We start from the raw sequence: 17,500 nt of genomic DNA, 5'->3' as shown, positions 1-17,500 counted from the left end.
AATTGATAGATGAACATGATTTGATGGTAAGGTAACTAGTCAACCTCTAAGTTTATAATTTATTATCCAACTGTATTAGTTATTGTTCAAAAAATGCATGAAACTAGTACAAATATTCCACAGTATTGTACAGTTAGTAATTTGTACACTTGGTTATTGTACAGTAGAGAACCGGTTTGACTAGTTTAGTTGCTGACGTTGCCGTGCACGCACAAATCTGTCCCACGTTCTCGGTTGTTTTACAATTTATTTGCTAAAACTTTAGTGCCAAAAAAAAAAAAGTTGGATAATAAATTGCTTATTAGATGTTTTGCTGTTTAGTATCGGTGAGTATTTCTTTTCAGCGTTTGTATTTTGACTCGCCCTAACGGGCTCATCAAAATACAGCACAATTTGTAAAAATACTCAGCGATGCTACACACCAAAACATCTAATGAGATTATATGTGTTAAGCCATTGACTCCTCAGGGTGAGACTTGATAGATTTTAATCTGCCTAATGCCAGACGATTTTACTCGTCATTGGGTGCTTCTGGAGTTAATAGATTAACAACCTCTACCTCTTCTAAAAAATTATGTCCTCTTCACATGTAAGTGCAAAGCAGTTGTTTACTTAAGTAGTTATGTACTAGTCAGTTCAAAGCTCCAACCTCCCTTCCATGTCCAGAAATACAGTTAATTACCGGTAGGTGAACAACGATATTATTTTGACGCGGGCAAAAAAAAATCCCAAGAGTTCTACTCTCCTCAACATCACTGGTGTCCACCCTTTTCCTCGTAAGAGTGGCTCATAGATTTTAATTTACATTGTCTAATGCCAGATGATTTACTTGCATCCACAGGGAACCCCTCATGGCTGAGTGGGTGAAAAACATATACATCCACATAAAAATTATGTTTCCTTGACGGTGCTCATCACCAAAAAATCAATTATTAATTTTTTTTTTTTTGGATTTCAAAACTGTGTTAACTAAACACCAAGCGACGAAAGTTTTAAGCCTTGATTTCAATTTAATTTAACTGGAATTTTGCTATTTAATGGTCCACTGTTACTAACTTTAAGATCTTGAGAGAGCTGGTTTGAGGAGAAAATTACAACAAAGGTTCACTAGTTTAAGATTGCAATGCCTGTGTACGCCGCAGAATTGATGTGCAGCATGGGAGTTTTGGGCTTGCAGACTTTTAAACTGATCCAGTTGCACACCTCTTTGCCCACAGGATCTTCTTTGCAAGGGAGGCCAGCCTTTGTGGCTCCTTCCTTTGTTTACCTTTGCTCCACCTAACCCCTCCCATGCCTCATTTGGTAGAAGTGTTATATTAGCTTCTGTACCTCCAGCTGTGTCTACCAATTCTCCATCGTCAATATCGGTGCCAATTCTTCACTAGCCATTTGTAATTGGGCCTGGCTTTTTGCCCATTTCAGCCAAGTTAGTTCTCCAAATTGGCTTTGGGAAATGTGTTGATTTATGCAATCTAGTAAATCCTAACTTGCAAACACAGCCTAAACCACAATAATTTAATGAGGCTAAATATAATTTAGGCAAAGTTAAAACCAAGCCAATGCAGCAGTTTTTCCTGTGATATCTGGGGGACTCCAAGGAGGTTTGCAGGGGCATTGCCATGTGCTTTGGCTTGAGTCACCTCATTGTTTTCTTGCTAGCTTTTCCCTCCCTCCCTCCCCCCTCCCTCCCTCCCTCCCTCCCTCCCATGTTTTAGGGTAAGTATCCATTCCACACACTGGTCTCAGTGATGTGTTGACTGGTGCCCATCATGGACGACCTCTGGAGCTCTGGGGAGTCTCTGGACCTTAATATTCCTGATCATTCTATGTTCTGGGCGGCATGCACCCTTCGTCACTTTGGTTTTCTTTGAGCTTCGGAGTAAGCAGTTCCCAACTCTTACAGCTCTTTCTGTGGACAGCATGTCTTCTCCATCCTGCATGCAGGTCAGGATTAAGGCCTCAACAATGGACCCCTTTCAAAAGGGTGCAAATACACACATTGGCCTGGGTAACTGCCTTCTCTGCATGGTTGGGGGCCATGATGAGGCACTTGTCTCTCAAGGGCAATATGCCTAGCTTGTTGATTCTGTTGCAAGACAGTCGTCCGCTCTTGCATTCTCTTCTAACCGACTGGCTTCAAGAGGTTATGTCAGCTGCAGGCATACCTGGGAACTTCTCAAGTCACAGCTTTCACATAGGGGATGCTACAGTAGCTTCTCATAATGGCATTTCTGCGCACCTCATCCAAGCCTTTGGTCATTGGTTTAGGCAGGGATCGCGTTAACGCAGAAATCGTGCATTTTTACACAAATGAAATCTAAAAATGCATCATCGAAATTTTAATGCGTCCCAGGACGCAAGGCACTGACTTAAATAACTCACACAACTTGCTTTGATTTGTCAGTATATTCTGTTGTTTGTAAAACTGTTGGAGCGATCTGTGATCATAATTGAAGTTCTAAGAAATGGGGTTTGAAACATCTAAAAAGGTTAAAACTGAATTTTCGACTGCCTTCTGCGGTCGTCTTCAGAGGAATGTACTCTGCAAGTCACTGAATGCAAATATATAGCAAAAGACGTCACTGTTCTTTGCTCCTAAGGGAGGAAACCAGTGATGCGTAAACCCTTGGAAAGGGTGCTCTTTCATTAACAGAGTTCTTGTCCAGGAATGAATGTAACGGCTCTAGAAAAAGCCTTTGTCGGCCAGTCCTATGAATATGCGTCAATATTAATTCCAAGTTGGTTACTCTCTTTTTCTCGCAGAGGGTCACCAAGATTTTGGGACCCCCAAAAAATGCTTGGGACCCCAATGTCGCGGAACATGAGGGTCCCAGGACCCAGATTGAAAAATCCTAGTGCCATCCCTGTTTAGGTAAAGTTACACCTTATGTGATGTCGGAAGTTCCTTTTGCCCTCTAGAGGGTATTCTCCCAGGAAGCCGGTGTTGCGTTTATTTTACCCCCCCCCCTCCCTCCCTCTTTCCATCATCAGTGCTCTGTTTTAAGGGTATCTAAAGCTACCTGAAGCTACACAGAATGGAAAGAAGTCAAAGCAAGGATGTGAGGTCACTAGGGATTGAACTCAGAAGGCCATGCACTAACCAACTGCACATTCCTTACTCCTTACTCCTTGCTCTAGCTGCGCCTATCGGCTGTACATTCAAACACCTTCAGACGTGCTGGTTTCTTGCATCAGCCTCCAAGGGCTATCATGATTTCTCGCTCCCCTCTCCCTCGTTCCTCCTTTCTCCAAGCACCTTGAAGAGGAAGTGAGTTTCTTTGGGCTGGTTCCAGCTCACAGGGTTGCCGTGGAAACCTTATGCTGTGCCTGACCCACTAACCTTTGATGGTGCCAGTTCCCAAGCTCATCTATTGACAATGAGTTAAATTCAAGTTCATCTCAAGTCAATGCACCCTGCGTGGTGGTCCCCAGGGGCTTGGCTTGCCTTGCCACGAGGTTGCGTGTCAGCTTTTGTCACCTTCTTTTCATTTGCTTGCTTTGCTGATCTTTGCGGGTCACTGCTTTGGTCACCTCTCTTGCAAATTTATTGCCCAGCCTTTTTTACCCCTCAGAGGAGTCAGACCAAGGTAAGTATCGATCGGGCTAGGTAAGAACTGTATCTCCGCAGACGTTCCTTCAGTGTGATAGTGCTGGTTGGTGGCTGCTTGCCACGGAAACCTCCATGCTGGGCCCGGTATTTTTTCAGGGCCCCACCAACATTTCATGGCACCAGTTCCCAAGCTCAGCTATTGTCGATGAGTTAAACTCTGTTTAACGCCCACGTCGCCAGTGGAGGGTAGGTGCCCAGGAAGCCTGGGGGCTGCAACCGCAGTCACATCCCCAAGGCGCTAGAACACCCGACTGGCCTGCCCAACCCGCAACCAAGCCACGAGCCCCCCGCGCCAGGCCCCCCTAAGGCACCCGTCACACTTGAGCCAGATAGCTCAGTGGAATAATAATAATAATAATAATAACACACAAAAAAAAAGAGCACAAAAAAAAAGAAAGGGGGGGGAGAGGGAGGGAACGCCGAGAACCACTAAACTCCTAAACCGACTCACAACGCCACGCCAACAGAGCAACAAACACGCTGCAAGCACATTGGACAACGCATGCACTACGCAGGAATACCGCTGAACCATGTCAGCCCCAGGGCTCCCCCAACCTAAAGAGTGCTGCAAACGCTACAAAACGCATAACAACGCTAACAAACGCCTGCAAAACGCTACTGACCGGACTAGCTCCCGGTCGTGAACCATGTAACTATAACAAACGCTACAGAACGCACCAAAACGCTGAACAACGCTACCAGACGGCCAAGACACTAACAACCGCCTGCAAAACACTACTGACCAGACTAGCTCCTAGTCGTTAACTATGTTAAATTTTATTTAACTATACTTAACGCCCACGTCGCCAGTGGAGGGTAGGTGCCCAGGAAGCCTGGGGGCTGCAACCGCAGTCACATCCCCAAGGCGCTAGAACACCCGACTGGCCTGCCCAACCCGCAACCAAGCCACGAGGCAACTAGGCCTAAGCCCCCGATAGCCCAAACCTGAGGCACCCACCCCCGCTGGTAACCAGAGTAATCCACTACCTGTTACGCCACCAACTGGGAGGAAACACGGACAATGGAACTAACTGGAGTTCTGATATAGATCTGGTATGCCTCGCTCGACCAACGCCCCAAGGTTTTGATCAGGTGATCCGGAACACCACGTGCCGCTGCAGTGGTCGCCGCCCCAATCCGGAAACTATGGCCGGAGTAGGCACCGGAGTACCCAGCCCCATGTAGGGTAGACTGCAAAAAGGATGATAGCTGCTGCTGGGTAAGAGGACGACCATCACTAAACAAGAACAGGGGCCCTGGAGCAGACCCACGCAGAGACAAGTACGTGCCCAACGCTGTTATGGGGCACACAGAGCCCGAGCCACGCCCCAAGTAGATATCACAACCCGCACGGAAGGGGTCTGTCTTGGAACACTTGATACGGACTTTGAAACAAGAGGGATTCACCAAGGAGTCCGCTTGCAGGTCGCTAACAGTCATATGGGTGTGAGGATCAAAGGCCGAGTTGACCGTGAATTCGCCCGCACGCAAAAACCCAAAAAATGCCAAGCAGCACGCAGCCCACAACATCACATGGTCTCTAGTAGACAGGTCCAAAGAGCACTGAATGACCTTCAGATGATCAACGGTGATAGGTAGGCGCCTGGGTGACACTGGACCTTGAACTCGCTTAATACCCCTTAGCAGACGCTGCAAACGAAGACAGTTGACTAGCGGGTCGGGAAGGCCATGGTCAATGTGAAGGGAGCGCACTGCTGATAGATAGACCTTGATGGAGGAATGGTTCAGGTTGTCGGCCAGGAAGGAAGCAAAGCGCATGAGAGTCTCCTCAGTGGCTGGGGGGACGGAGCCATCCTGGTTTGCACGACCATCCTGGCGGCAAAAGTCTGTAAATCGACGTTGGGCAGATCGGTACACTCGTCGGGTGGAAGGTGCAAGACCTTGGGTAAGTAAGAACCGACACTTCTGAGTCAAGGCATCTGAAGCGCTGCCAGAAGGGAAGCAGGAATAGGAGACGGAGTTGGGTCGGCCTGTGGCTCCAGGTGTCTGAACCGCTGAAATTGGAATCGAGAGAGTGCATCAGCAACTGGATTAGCTTTGCCTCGAACAGATGAAGCTGTAAATGAGAAGGAATGATGGATGGCCAGCATAGTCAAATAACGCAGCAACACCATTAGGTTTTTGTCCCGCGAGGTGCCAGACTTAAGTACAGCCACCACAGACTCGTTGTCACAAAAGAACTCGACCCGCCGAGATACCCACTGACAGCCCCACAGATAGGCAAGTCGATCATCTGGCGAAGGAATGTCCTACCCTGTGGGGCGACCTTGCAGGCGTGATGGAGATGGCCAATCAGGGATTCCAGCTTGCGACGTTTACAAAAACGTTTTGCCGACCACTCATCTAACAGTGAAACAATCCTATCTCTCTTGTCAGTCGGAAGGCGAGCCTGAAGGTTCTCGGAGTCAAGTTCAATCCCAAGGATTGTAAGACGAGTCGCGGGTCCCTCCAACTTATCTGGATGAAGGGGAAGGCCAAGTTTTGTACACAGACGAACGCAGGTTTGAAGGTTGTTGTGGCACACAGGGGACGCCGGTGGGCCCAAAGTGAGGAAATCGTCCAAGTAATGACGGAGAAATGTAACCTCATAATTGTGAACCAGGATCCATTCAACCAGGTCTGCAATGGCGGTGAAAATAAATGGTGCTGAACGCAGCCCAAAAGGGAGCACCAAATCCACAAAATATTGCCCACGCCACTTCATGCCAAGAAGGGGGCGATCGTCTGGGTGGATAGCCACATTCCGATATGCACTGGCCACGTCGAACTTGGCCATTAACGTTCCTCGACCCAGAGACATTATGCCATCAATGAAAGCATCCACTGAAACATACTGAACTGTAAACGGGGGCTTAGGGATGCCGTCATTGACGCTTTGCCCCTCTGGGGATGATAGGTCTAAAATGAGACGCCACTTCCCAGGCTGATTAGTTTTGGGGATCACCCCGAAACGACTTATTTGCAATGACGGAAGCGGGGGCACTGGAAAAGGACCTGCCACCCTGCCAGAAGAGACTTCAGCTTGCAAGTAGGAGTCAATCACTGATGGGTGCTCAGCAGAGCTACGCATGTTTGAAGAAGCAGATTTGAGGGACACCAAGGATGGGTCAAAGCCTATCCGAAATCCATCCCGTATGCCAGAAGTCACAAATGCCACAGCTGACTTGTTGGGATGGTGGCATAATTCGGCTTGAAATTGATCCAACTGTAATGGTGTGACCTGAGACACCGGAGATAACGGGGCAAAAGAGACAACTGGAACGCTGGGCTTAACTGGAACGGAAACAGGAACTGAGACTGGAACTGAAACTGGAACAGGACAAAACAACTTTGCCAACTGAGGCAATCCATTCGGCTGGCGAGGCAACGCAATCACATCATTCAAACTATGTACAAACACAACACTGGGCGTACCTCGCCCCTCAGTACTGTCCCCTTCTCCCTCCAGGGGAGGGGGAGCGGGAACGGGAACGAAATCCAGCTGAGCGGGGAAAGGGGCAGTTAGCCTTGGTATGCTCTCCCTCGCAATTGCTGCAGTTGTGGCGGAACTTGCACTTCCCAAATAGCCACCGGCATTTCCCTTCATTCCAGGAATGGCAGAATGGTGTGCGTCGGTGGGAGTCTGGGCTGTCTGAGGAAGACTGAGGAAACCCGGAAAGGGAAGACGGCCTTGGTTGCAGTGAGGACGATGCTGGCAAACGCAAATGAAAACTATACAGATCCAAATTCATTTTGGACCAATCCGTAAGGCCCGAGGCAGCGGCATCCCTTCTGAAGGCCAGATCGTATTCAAGCCAAGCCAGACCTGGATATTGGCGGGCTGTTTGAATAATGAGCAGCTTATATCTGGTCAAGTCTAACCAACGCAGGGGGTGAGAGGCACACAGGACCAGCTGGAAAATTGTGAAGGCCTCAGTCCAAGTAAGAATATCCTTGATTTCAACCTGCCTGCGTTTTACGTTGGACACCAGGAGTTTACCCTCCAGGAAGGTCTGTGGTTCCTGATCCCCAGCTCGGAGATTGACTGTAAGTAGATCCGCCAACTCCACGAACTGGCCCTCGATGATCTTTTTGGCCAATTTTGCCGGGACTGGTGCATGACCAGGACCAACAATGAAAGCCTTCTCAGACGTAGGCACTGATCCAGAGTTACCAAAACTTGGCAGGCTGCCGGATACACTGGGACTCGCGAATGGAGAGGTAATGGGGGCCATGAAGCGGGCCGAGCTTGAGTCAGTGATGGCCGACACAGGAGAAAAGGTAGGAATGAAGGCCGGCAAAGTAAACGTACCTGATGACGCCCCAAAAGCCATAGACGAGACATTGACATCACAAGAAACAGCAGTCGATCCAGAGGAGCTAGATGGAGTGACGCCAACAGAAGTGCCAAGGACGGAAGGGGGTAATGGCGAGGGGGCGCTCCCTTGAATTGAAGAGATGATAGTCGGAAGGGTGCTTCCAAGCGCGCGAACAACAGCCTCGGCGATCGAATCGACGGCCAAAGGCGCCACGGGGCCAGAGGGAGCCGTAGAAACCACCATCGGCGCGGGGGACAAGAGAGGTATGTCCTCCGAACGAAGTCCAGCGGACAAGCTATTGTTGGTTGAACGAGGTGGGTTCGGCATGATGTATGATCGAACACCAACCAGCGACGAGCGAGTTAGAGGCGACCACGAAAAAGAAGTGAAAAACGAACCAACAAACACGACAGAGAGCGAGAAAAAACCGCGGGCGATGAAGGACGAAATCCTTGGCCACGCTAACGGATCGGCGAGCACACTACGGTCCAGGGACGAAAGAGCGACGAGTGAAGGAAAGACAAACCAATAAACACGACAGCCGCCGAAGAAAAAACCCTGGTCGATGACTGACGAAATCCTTAGAATTTATTCCTTTGTTGACCACAACTGGGAACCGCTACACTAAGCCCGCCAAAATAAACGTATCGGAGCACACGATGGTCCGAGGCACGAAAGAGCGAGGAGCGAGTAAAGACAAACCAACAGACACGACAGAGGGCGAGGAAACCACGGTCGATGACGGAAGAAATCCTTGTGTTTTCTCTATTGTTGTTTTCCTTTGTTGACCACAACTGGGAACCGCTACACTAAGCCCGCCAAAGAAACGCCACGCTATCTGAGCGACGAGCCGACTATCGGAACTGGTACAAGAGAAGGTAAGACGAACCACAACACGGCGGTGAAGACGAGATGGAGACGGTCGAAGATCGAAGAACTTCTATTTCAACCTGGACAGCGACCGAGATAGCCAACGAAGCGAGAAGAAGAACGCCGAGAACCACTAAACTCCTAAACCGACTCACAACGCCACGCCAACAGAGCAACAAACACGCTGCAAGCACATTGGACAACGCATGCACTACGCAGGAATACCGCTGAACCATGTCAGCCCCATGGCTCCCCCAACCTAAAGAGTGCTGCAAACGCTACAAAACGCATAACAACGCTAACAAACGCCTGCAAAACGCTACTGACCGGACTAGCTCCCGGTCGTGAACCATGTAACTATAACAAACGCTACAGAACGCACCAAAACGCTGAACAACGCTACCAGACGGCCAAGACACTAACAACCGCCTGCAAAACACTACTGACCAGACTAGCTCCTAGTCGTTAACTATGTTAAATTTTATTTAACTATATCTAATGCCAGATGATTTTATTCATCAAAAGGGAAGGGAGAGTTAGCTGAACTGTTGTAAATGCCTGTATAGGAGGAGGCAGTGTGGCCCAGTGGTTAGGGCGCTTGCCTTGAGATCCGTAGATCCCTGGTTCAAGACCCACTTTAGTCCCTGGTTCAACTTCCCAGCTGCACCTGTAAATCGCCAACTGGATTGCCTCCGGCCAGTTGGGATTCTTAACAGTTGTTGTTGTTGTTTTCTGCTGTTTCGTTGATTGTTTCATTGGCCCTGAAAAGCCCCTATGGGGAGTGGTCAATTAAGTATGTTTTGTATTATTGCATTGTATAGTTGACATTGGACTTGTAGTATTTATAAAAATTAGTGTATCTATCCTAATTAGCTACTTTCATGAAGATAAGAGCCTTTCCAGGGCTAACCTGTTAAATGTAAATCTATTTTGTTGCTTGTCAGGTTGGGAATTTAAAACATTTTAGGAGGGGACAACCCCTGTTTTATTATTTGATGTCCTCCAATGTACATGTAATCTTGTACACAAGTTTATTCTATTAGCAAAATAATTGCATTAATTTTAGTTGTGACAACATTAGTTTCTCAAGTGTGTTTCTGTGATACGGTAACCCACATTACACATTTTATCAGGTGGACTACATTGCTACACCTACAAAAGTTATCAAGTGTGAAGAGGACAAGCGCAGGCCAGTTGGAATACAGTGGTCAAAGATCACAAGCCAAATGTTGAAGGAAATCCCTGTACTAAAAAATCTCAGAGAAAAAGACAGAAGGCTTGGAAAGGATGTCCACTTGAATGAGTGTTGAATCGCCTTCAAGGTCAGAATCTATATACAGGTGTATTGGGCAAGCCCGTTTAAGCAGGATGGCTCAGTTTTCAGTGTAAGGTTTTATGCTCGTGGTATGACTCATACAAATCAGCCAGAGTGGCTGAGCTGGGAGTGAACTTAATAAATGTTATTCAACTGTATTTGTTGTTGTACAGAAAACGCACAAAAACTTGTACAAATGTTCCACAATATTTGTACAGAAGAGGGCTCTTTTGACTAGTTGAGGTTCTAACTGTATTTACCTTGCTCTTGTCATGTACAAATCCTTCACATGCTCTCGGTTGTTTGCAATTTACTTGCTAAACATATAGTGCAAAGAAGTTGAATGATAAAATAAATAGAGGATATTACATGGCCACACAGAGATACGAAATTTTTCTTTTTGAGTGTTGAGATATTTTTTCAACAGGAGAAGAGAAATTTTGTGTCTCCAAGTGGTCATGTAATATTCTATTTATTATATAAACACCAATGAAATACTAAATCATTTGAAGAAAGGCATCAAAAGGTGTGTTTTTCATGTAACCATAGCAACAATGATCTTTTCACGTGTGAAACTTCACATGTGAAGATATCATGTTTTCGCGAGAAAGATCACTTGTTATTTCATTGGTGTTTATATAATAAAGTAGCTTATTATGTGTTTTGGTATGTAGTGTCGCTGACCATTTCTACTGGTTTGTATTTTGACTCGCCCTAGCGGGATCGTCAAAATACAACTCAACTTGTCAAATTACTCAGAAATATGACACACCAAAACATTTAATAAGATATGTTATTAGCTCATGACCTTGAAGCATTCAACTCTGATTCAGAGCTAGGGTTTTTTTACTTTAAAAATTTCCTTATTAATTTTGGATGTAATGTAGCTTGTGCATTTCCACGCATGTGCAGCTTCAATCTTATTTTTGTCCATATTTGGGCATAAAATGCCCAGCTTTGTTCCAGGGAAAAGAGTTGCAAGTTACATGCTTCAAAGTCACATGCTTCTGGATAAATTTATTTGACACAATGATATTACTTAAGTGGCCAGAACATAAAGTTTTTTTGTAATTCCATGTAGAAGACATGATGATTCTGATTTGCTTTGTCCTATGTTTGCATTGAAAAAGGCAATGATTTCCTCACTTGTATAGATCCATGTGACAGTCTACAGACCCAGTAATTTGTCCTGCAGACTTGTCAGATGTTGTAACCTTTATCTTGGAAAGCCAATCCGACTGTCAATGTTTGATTGACAGATTCCTTCAATCAGAAACCAGCTGCTGTTCACCAAATTTGGAAAGAAACTTCGTCATATTGAATCCATGACGTCAAAAGTGCAGCCCGCTGCAGATTATTGAACCGATGACGTCAAAAGTGCAGCCCGCTGCAAATTATTGAACCGTTGACCGAAAAAAGCTGGGGACGAGATTGTGTTATTTTTGTTGGAGGGTGCGAAATTGTTAAAAATAAGGCTGATTTTCTCCTTGAAGAGTTTGAAAATATTTTAAATGAATAATAAAGCACTTATTGAATTCGGCTTTCTTAGAATATGAAGAATTCAGCAGATCTCTGAGGATGTTATCCACCTCGGCCCTCGGCCCTCGGCCCTCGGGGATAACACCCTCCTCGACCTGCAGAATTCTTCATATCCTACTCAACCTCATTCAATAATTGCTAATTATTGAAGTTTGTGATGACTTGTTTCTCTTACTTTTCAGAATTGCAGATGTTTTCGTAATAAGGTCTACACTTGTTAAAACTTCAGCAGTGTAAGTTTTCAGTAGTTTTATTCAAATATTGCTGAATCACACTTTTGTCCCCTATACAAGCATATTGCACTATAATTTTGGGGATCCTTGCATTAAAATCTTTACGAGTTATACAAAGTGTCTTAGCGATAACATGTAAAAAAATGTCTTGACAATAATTTATGACTTTAAGTCTTGAACAAATGATTGGAACCAGGGTCATTTGTTAATGGGATAAACTGTTCACCATAGCTTATTGAATGTTTCTAATGCAACTCTTTTCCAATCATTTTCGGTTGGAGGCGTATCACCTGCTGCAAATACTCATTTCCAGATTTCTTTGCATTAACACTGCAGCTAGTGCGGAACTTTGAATACCGGGTACCTCATTTGAAATGAAAAAGGCTTTATCCCAATAGAATAAAAAACTCAAACTTCAAGACAAACCTAAAACACAGCCTTGAAAAAAAGCAATATTAAACTTTTCGTTAAAAGGGAATAATTACTTATAATTGCAGCAGCTTTCATTTCTGCCTTCTGTCATGTTTTGAAAATTGAAAAATATTGGTTATTCTGCAATTCCTCTCGAGTTTTGTTTAGTTTATCAAATTCGTGTAAAGATCCTTTGAGCTGGAAAGAGAAACAGAACTTGTTTCAATAATAATTATTATTGGAATGATATGGTTTCATATCACTGCCCAAAGATGCTGTTGTCTGCCCTGAAATTTACATTGCATACATTCTATTGTTTAATTATTAGTTATTTTGCAGCCTCTAAATCCAATATTACCAGCAAATGGGATTTTTCTTTGATTTTTGGTCAACTGACCAATTTCTTTTGACTTGGAGATCAGTAGTAAGCGAATTCTGGATACTTCCTAGCAACACAATCTATCTGTGAATTGGTCAAGCGGCATGACTTACCGATTTTTGCATTCAGAGGCAGCTCAATCATTATAAGTAACACGAATTATTCAATTTGAAAACAATAAAAATTATTGGACAGCACAGACTATTGTTATAAATCAGTTAAGAAAAATTTATTTTTGGAATTCAAGACTCCAAATCTTTGAAAAAAAAAACTTATTTTGTCCATGCACTTTTATTCTTGACATTCCAAAAAAAAAAGACGACAATAAAATAAAGCACCCAATAATTATTTCAGTTCTTAAGCCATGACGTCCAAGAGTATGACACATTAACAGACCCTAGGTTGCAATATATGCAATAAAACAATACGAAAGACCAACAGCACACATTAAAGGATCCCCCTACAAAAATTACCATTAATGTCATGATGTGACTATATAATCTCCAATCTATAAAAGTTTTGGTTATTAAACGCTGCTTGTTTGAATAACTAATGATGCAAAGGACAATTTCACGTGGAAAGATATGATCATTCTAGTTGCAAAGCCTCTGCTAAATCAACTGGCTTCTGGCCAACACATTGGATGACAAAAAGCTAATCTTGAATATTAATGCTAGCCAAAAGTTTGTTTTTGATCAAACAGTCAAGTTTTATTTTCCCTAGATGCAGCGATGTTGGAAAAACGAGCTGGATCCCCAAAATGGATGAGACCAAAGCCGTGTTCACATTAGGCCTTGATTATGATCAAATTAAATATGAAATGGGTTCACAGTCCCGGATTAAAACTGGATTATAATTACTTCAAACAACCTCAAAGGGGTTGTTTGAAGTAATTACAATGCGTAATTGAACAGAATGGCGAGCACATGGTGGTATGAGCATCGCTTTATGGAGCGAAGGTTTGGATTTGTCTTCTCTTATTCTCGGAAGCTATCCGTGGTTCTCTCCTCACCTCAAGCACATGATGGTGATGATAATCGTGGCAGCCACGCGATATGGCGTCATTTTGTCTCGCACTGCGAGGTTACCCTGTGTATTGCATTTGAATTTTCGCAGATGTGAACAGAACCATAATTGAATAAAATTGATTAGAATACAGTCCTAAGAAAGTATGCACGCTGATTGGTTAAAAATCGTGTTTCTATAACTCGATGGAGACACAGAGCATTTACATTTTGATAATTAGAGTTAACAAGTTGTTTTCCTTTTTCTCTTTGCGTTGTTTTCTAAAAGAAATAGAAAACATGTACTCCGTGTTTCTATCGAGTTATAGAAACACTCGAAAAAGCTGTGGAAACACCCGCCTGTGGCTCGTGTTCCAACAGCATTTCTTGTTCTCCCAAACTTTCAATTGTGTTTCTATAACTCGATAGAAACACGGTACATGTTTTCTATTTCTCACATGGAGTATGATAGCCTGATATACACTTCAGTTGATCATAATCAATGTTGAGTGTGAACACGGCTCAAGTCATTATTCCAATGCATAGATCCCAACCAGATGCTGGCATATGTTGGTACTAAGTGCGTTTATATGTGTATCCAACATTGCCACTCATCAAAGTTAATGTTGACCAACTATGTTTCAACATTTAGTCAGAGAATAAGATACTGTACCAACACACTATATTACCCTCTTTTCTAGCTTCATACTAAAAAGTTCTCACACCACGTAAAGTGCGGAGCATAAGTCACCACAATCCAGTGCTTTAAGCAGATCCTCCCCTTGCAAGAGATCAAATTGCTGCACTGGGGCATTCACCTCAGCATCCCAAGACGAGATGCTAGGAAAGAAGCCCTTTCCTCTGGAAGCCATATCATTAGTGATATAACCATTTCTTTTGACTGCACTGGGCACCTCCTTCCTGGACACAATGGGTGAGGATGATGCAGAAAGGCTCGTCACTTTTTTGTGTGGGGCAGCTTTGGTTGGAGCTGGCATAGAAATAATTGCTGCAGCACCTGGAGAGGGGATGCTCTCATCTGCATTGAGTAACCATGATGATGGCGAGGGTGTCATTGGCGAATCGATGAAGGGTATTTCAACCAACAAATCATCCTCTAACTCTGTGTCGTCAATTGACAGTGGAATAAAGGGTGCACGCTCGTCATAGTTTTCTTCATCCTCATCTGTTTTTTCTTGGTCTGCATTAATCTTTAGATCTTCGCTTGGTGATGGGATAAATGGTGTTCTGTAGTCTCCAGGGCTGTTTTCCACATCTCCCGGCTGACGACTGATGGTGTAGTGATCACTAAGGATTTGCTCATACTTTTCTTGTTGCTCAATAAGGTCCTCATTTGTGTCCCAAGCTACAGGCAGACAGTCCTGAAACAATAAAATGCCAATGTATTATTCCATGCCATGGCAACCTTATTCTGGTACTTGACTAGAGTGTGCTGGATTTCCCACTACTCGTACCAATATTCCAAAGAGATATCAAGACATCACATGATTTGATCTTGAATTTCTGCTCTGTTACCAAGTTGGTGAACTTAAAAGCCACCTTTGGCGATTTCAAGTCAAAGATGGGGCCATTAAAACAAAGTTGCACATAATGTACATGTGGACCTTTTCAAGTTACTTCCCTCCTATTACGGGACATAACTAGTGCATCTAATAGATAATAATGCTGTGGTATATTTCGTTGATAGTGACAACATTTATCATTGATAAACCGCAACCGCGTATTTAAGTCAGTGGGACTTGTTTTATGTTGAGGGAATGAAAGTATCGTCACTTGCAAGTGACCAGCTCCTAGAAGGCTCAATTGACAGCTCATTATGGTGCAGCAAGTGCAGTTAAAACGTCCTAGGGTTGAGTCACATTCGAGCTGGGAGTTTTCCAGAATTGTTTCCCTCCTGTTAACAACTGACCAAAACTGAAGGTTTTTGGAAAGAAGGTACACACATTGGCAACTTAAAAACAGTACTTTCTGCTCTTGGTCTAGAGCGCCATTTCATCCAACTTACGGTAGTTGGTTAGATTGTTGAACAACCTGGTGTAACCAGGAAATGATTTGAACACATTAGCTTTTACTTTCAACTCTGGGTTTCTACTTTAACACAGGACCTACTCGATAATCCGGTATCTTGTCAACAGTGGTGACTGAGCGACTGTTCCTATAAACCAGACAACATACCTGAAAGTTCATGTGCTCACAATCGACCTCACCCAGACACTTGCAAGTTTTCTTTGCAATTTTGGGTGGTTCTTTTGTTGTCATGCAGCAAGTGTTGTCCAGTGTGGATTCCTGTTTGGGTGCAACCTCTTTTGTTTGACGTTGCTCGTGTGCGGCAGCCTTAAGCAGCTTGGTACGTTCTTCCAACACAATAGAATGCTTTCTTCTGGTGCCCCTGGGTTCAGGTTTTTCCTTCTTCATGACCAGGTCTAATGCCATGGGTGCAGGTACAGGGTTGACTTGCTCTGTTGAAAGAATGAATTCCTGTCGATCTGCCCTCCTGCAAGACGACATAAATAAAAACGTCTTAATGACAAGTAGAAGGTAGTCGGCTGGTGTTGTTGCTCAAGCACCCTGCTGCCTGAGGCTAATGAGAGCCATATGGGAGCAGAAGCTTCTGGCACAAACGGAAACACTTGCGAGTGTTTGCAGGCATAGGTTCACATCAATAGAGTGAGTGTCATCTTAAGAACAAGGAAGGCCTCTTTCCTGCACTATGTAGGTGAGAAATTATGTGGCAACAACTTGCACTACAGAAGTTTAGAACCAGTACACACACTTCAAGAATTTGACCACAACTTGAAAACATGTGAATCAACAGTACTATCTATTCATAAATAGTTGAATTAAAATTGTCAGTCCCTTAACTTTTACATAGTGTCAGGAATGCTTGTATGCAAGTACTTACTACGCTTCTATTCCCAAGTTCATTGTTTTACTTTGAGCTGATCTGTGAAAATTCAGCGTCTCTCACTTTCTAATGGCATAAAAGATAAACATGAAGAGATGGACTTACACAATCATGTAATTTGTGCAGAGGACAAACTGTGGCTGGCATGTCTTGCTGTCATAAACAATGTTTGCCTTGGTTTGTAACCACACCCAACCTCCCGTGCGCAACAAGAAGCGGTAATACTTGCTTACTGACTGTCCTTTGGTAAGCACTGAAATTAAAAAAAGCCATCTTGACCCACTGACACCCAGAAGTGAGACTTGATCTAAATTTTACTCTGTCTAACACCCTGGACCGGGTTGTTCAAAAGCTGTTTAATGCTAATCCCAGATTAACAAACCTACATCCATTCAAAACCATGTTCCCCTTGATTAACGCATTGACTCACTTTTAAAAGGGCTGTGTCACGCCGTTTGACGGTGCTAAGGGGAAATCTTTAGTTAATCACGAATTTAAAACTCGTAAACGGTCAATAAAACAATGTGGAATTCCTTTACTGATGAAGTTATCGTTATACACCACAAACAAGGTGATTCTGAGCAAAAACGACCTTTATCCAGGAGATTTGCCATACATGTACAGATGAAAAACATAAGGCCATCTTTGTTTCAAGATTATCCAAATGCAATCCATTTCAATCTTGTCCAATTGTGCTTCTCTTTCCTTTTGCTGTATTTCTTTTATGTTGTTCAACAGATTAAAGTGGTTATTGCAATGTTGCATTCTACATTTTGGGTGTCCTAAAATTACAAAATTTTGTGTTACATAGCCCCTTTAACCCCTTTGGTCACAAACAGACTTCACCCAGAGTTGATAGTTACAATCTGCCTGAATAGCACGATAAATTTAATT

The 17,500-nt window shown here is 44.0% G+C and overlaps 2 protein-coding genes across 6 annotated transcripts in view; one reads left to right on the top strand and one right to left on the bottom strand.

Moving 5' to 3' along the window:
- LOC137985450 (methenyltetrahydrofolate synthase domain-containing protein-like) overlaps positions 1-17,500 on the top strand; it is an 18,835-nt gene that overhangs the window by 985 nt on the left and 350 nt on the right. The window contains exons 2-4 of one of the 2 annotated variants that reach the window (XR_011119301.1): positions 1-26; positions 9,933-10,121; positions 11,836-11,886. The exon at positions 1-26 is cut by the window's left edge and continues 132 nt beyond it. Coding sequence is in view for 1 of the 2 variants with exons in the window: in XM_068833076.1 (XP_068689177.1) it covers positions 1-26; positions 9,933-10,109 (203 nt within the window). In the remaining variant the exon portion in view is untranslated. Of the gene's footprint in view, positions 27-9,932; positions 10,122-11,835; positions 13,369-17,500 lie in introns of those variants that run through there. The other variant, XM_068833076.1, reaches the window with a different exon arrangement.
- LOC137985445 (hypoxia-inducible factor 1-alpha-like) overlaps positions 11,888-17,500 on the bottom strand; it is a 25,639-nt gene continuing 20,026 nt past the window's right edge. For all 4 annotated transcript variants that reach the window (XM_068833069.1, XM_068833067.1, XM_068833068.1 and 1 more), the window contains exons 9-11: positions 16,712-16,859; positions 15,877-16,195; positions 11,888-15,062 (exon numbers count right to left, since the gene is read on the bottom strand). In XM_068833069.1, coding sequence (XP_068689170.1) covers positions 14,400-15,062; positions 15,877-16,195; positions 16,712-16,859 — 1,130 coding nt within the window. In that variant the 3' untranslated portion in view covers positions 11,888-14,399. The remainder of the gene's footprint in view (positions 15,063-15,876; positions 16,196-16,711; positions 16,860-17,500) is intronic.

The sequence above is a fragment of the Montipora foliosa genome, chromosome 14, assembly GCF_036669935.1.
Source record: "Montipora foliosa isolate CH-2021 chromosome 14, ASM3666993v2, whole genome shotgun sequence".
Classification (NCBI taxonomy): Eukaryota; Metazoa; Cnidaria; class Anthozoa; order Scleractinia; family Acroporidae; genus Montipora; species Montipora foliosa.
This window is presented reverse-complemented; position numbering and strand designations above follow the sequence as displayed.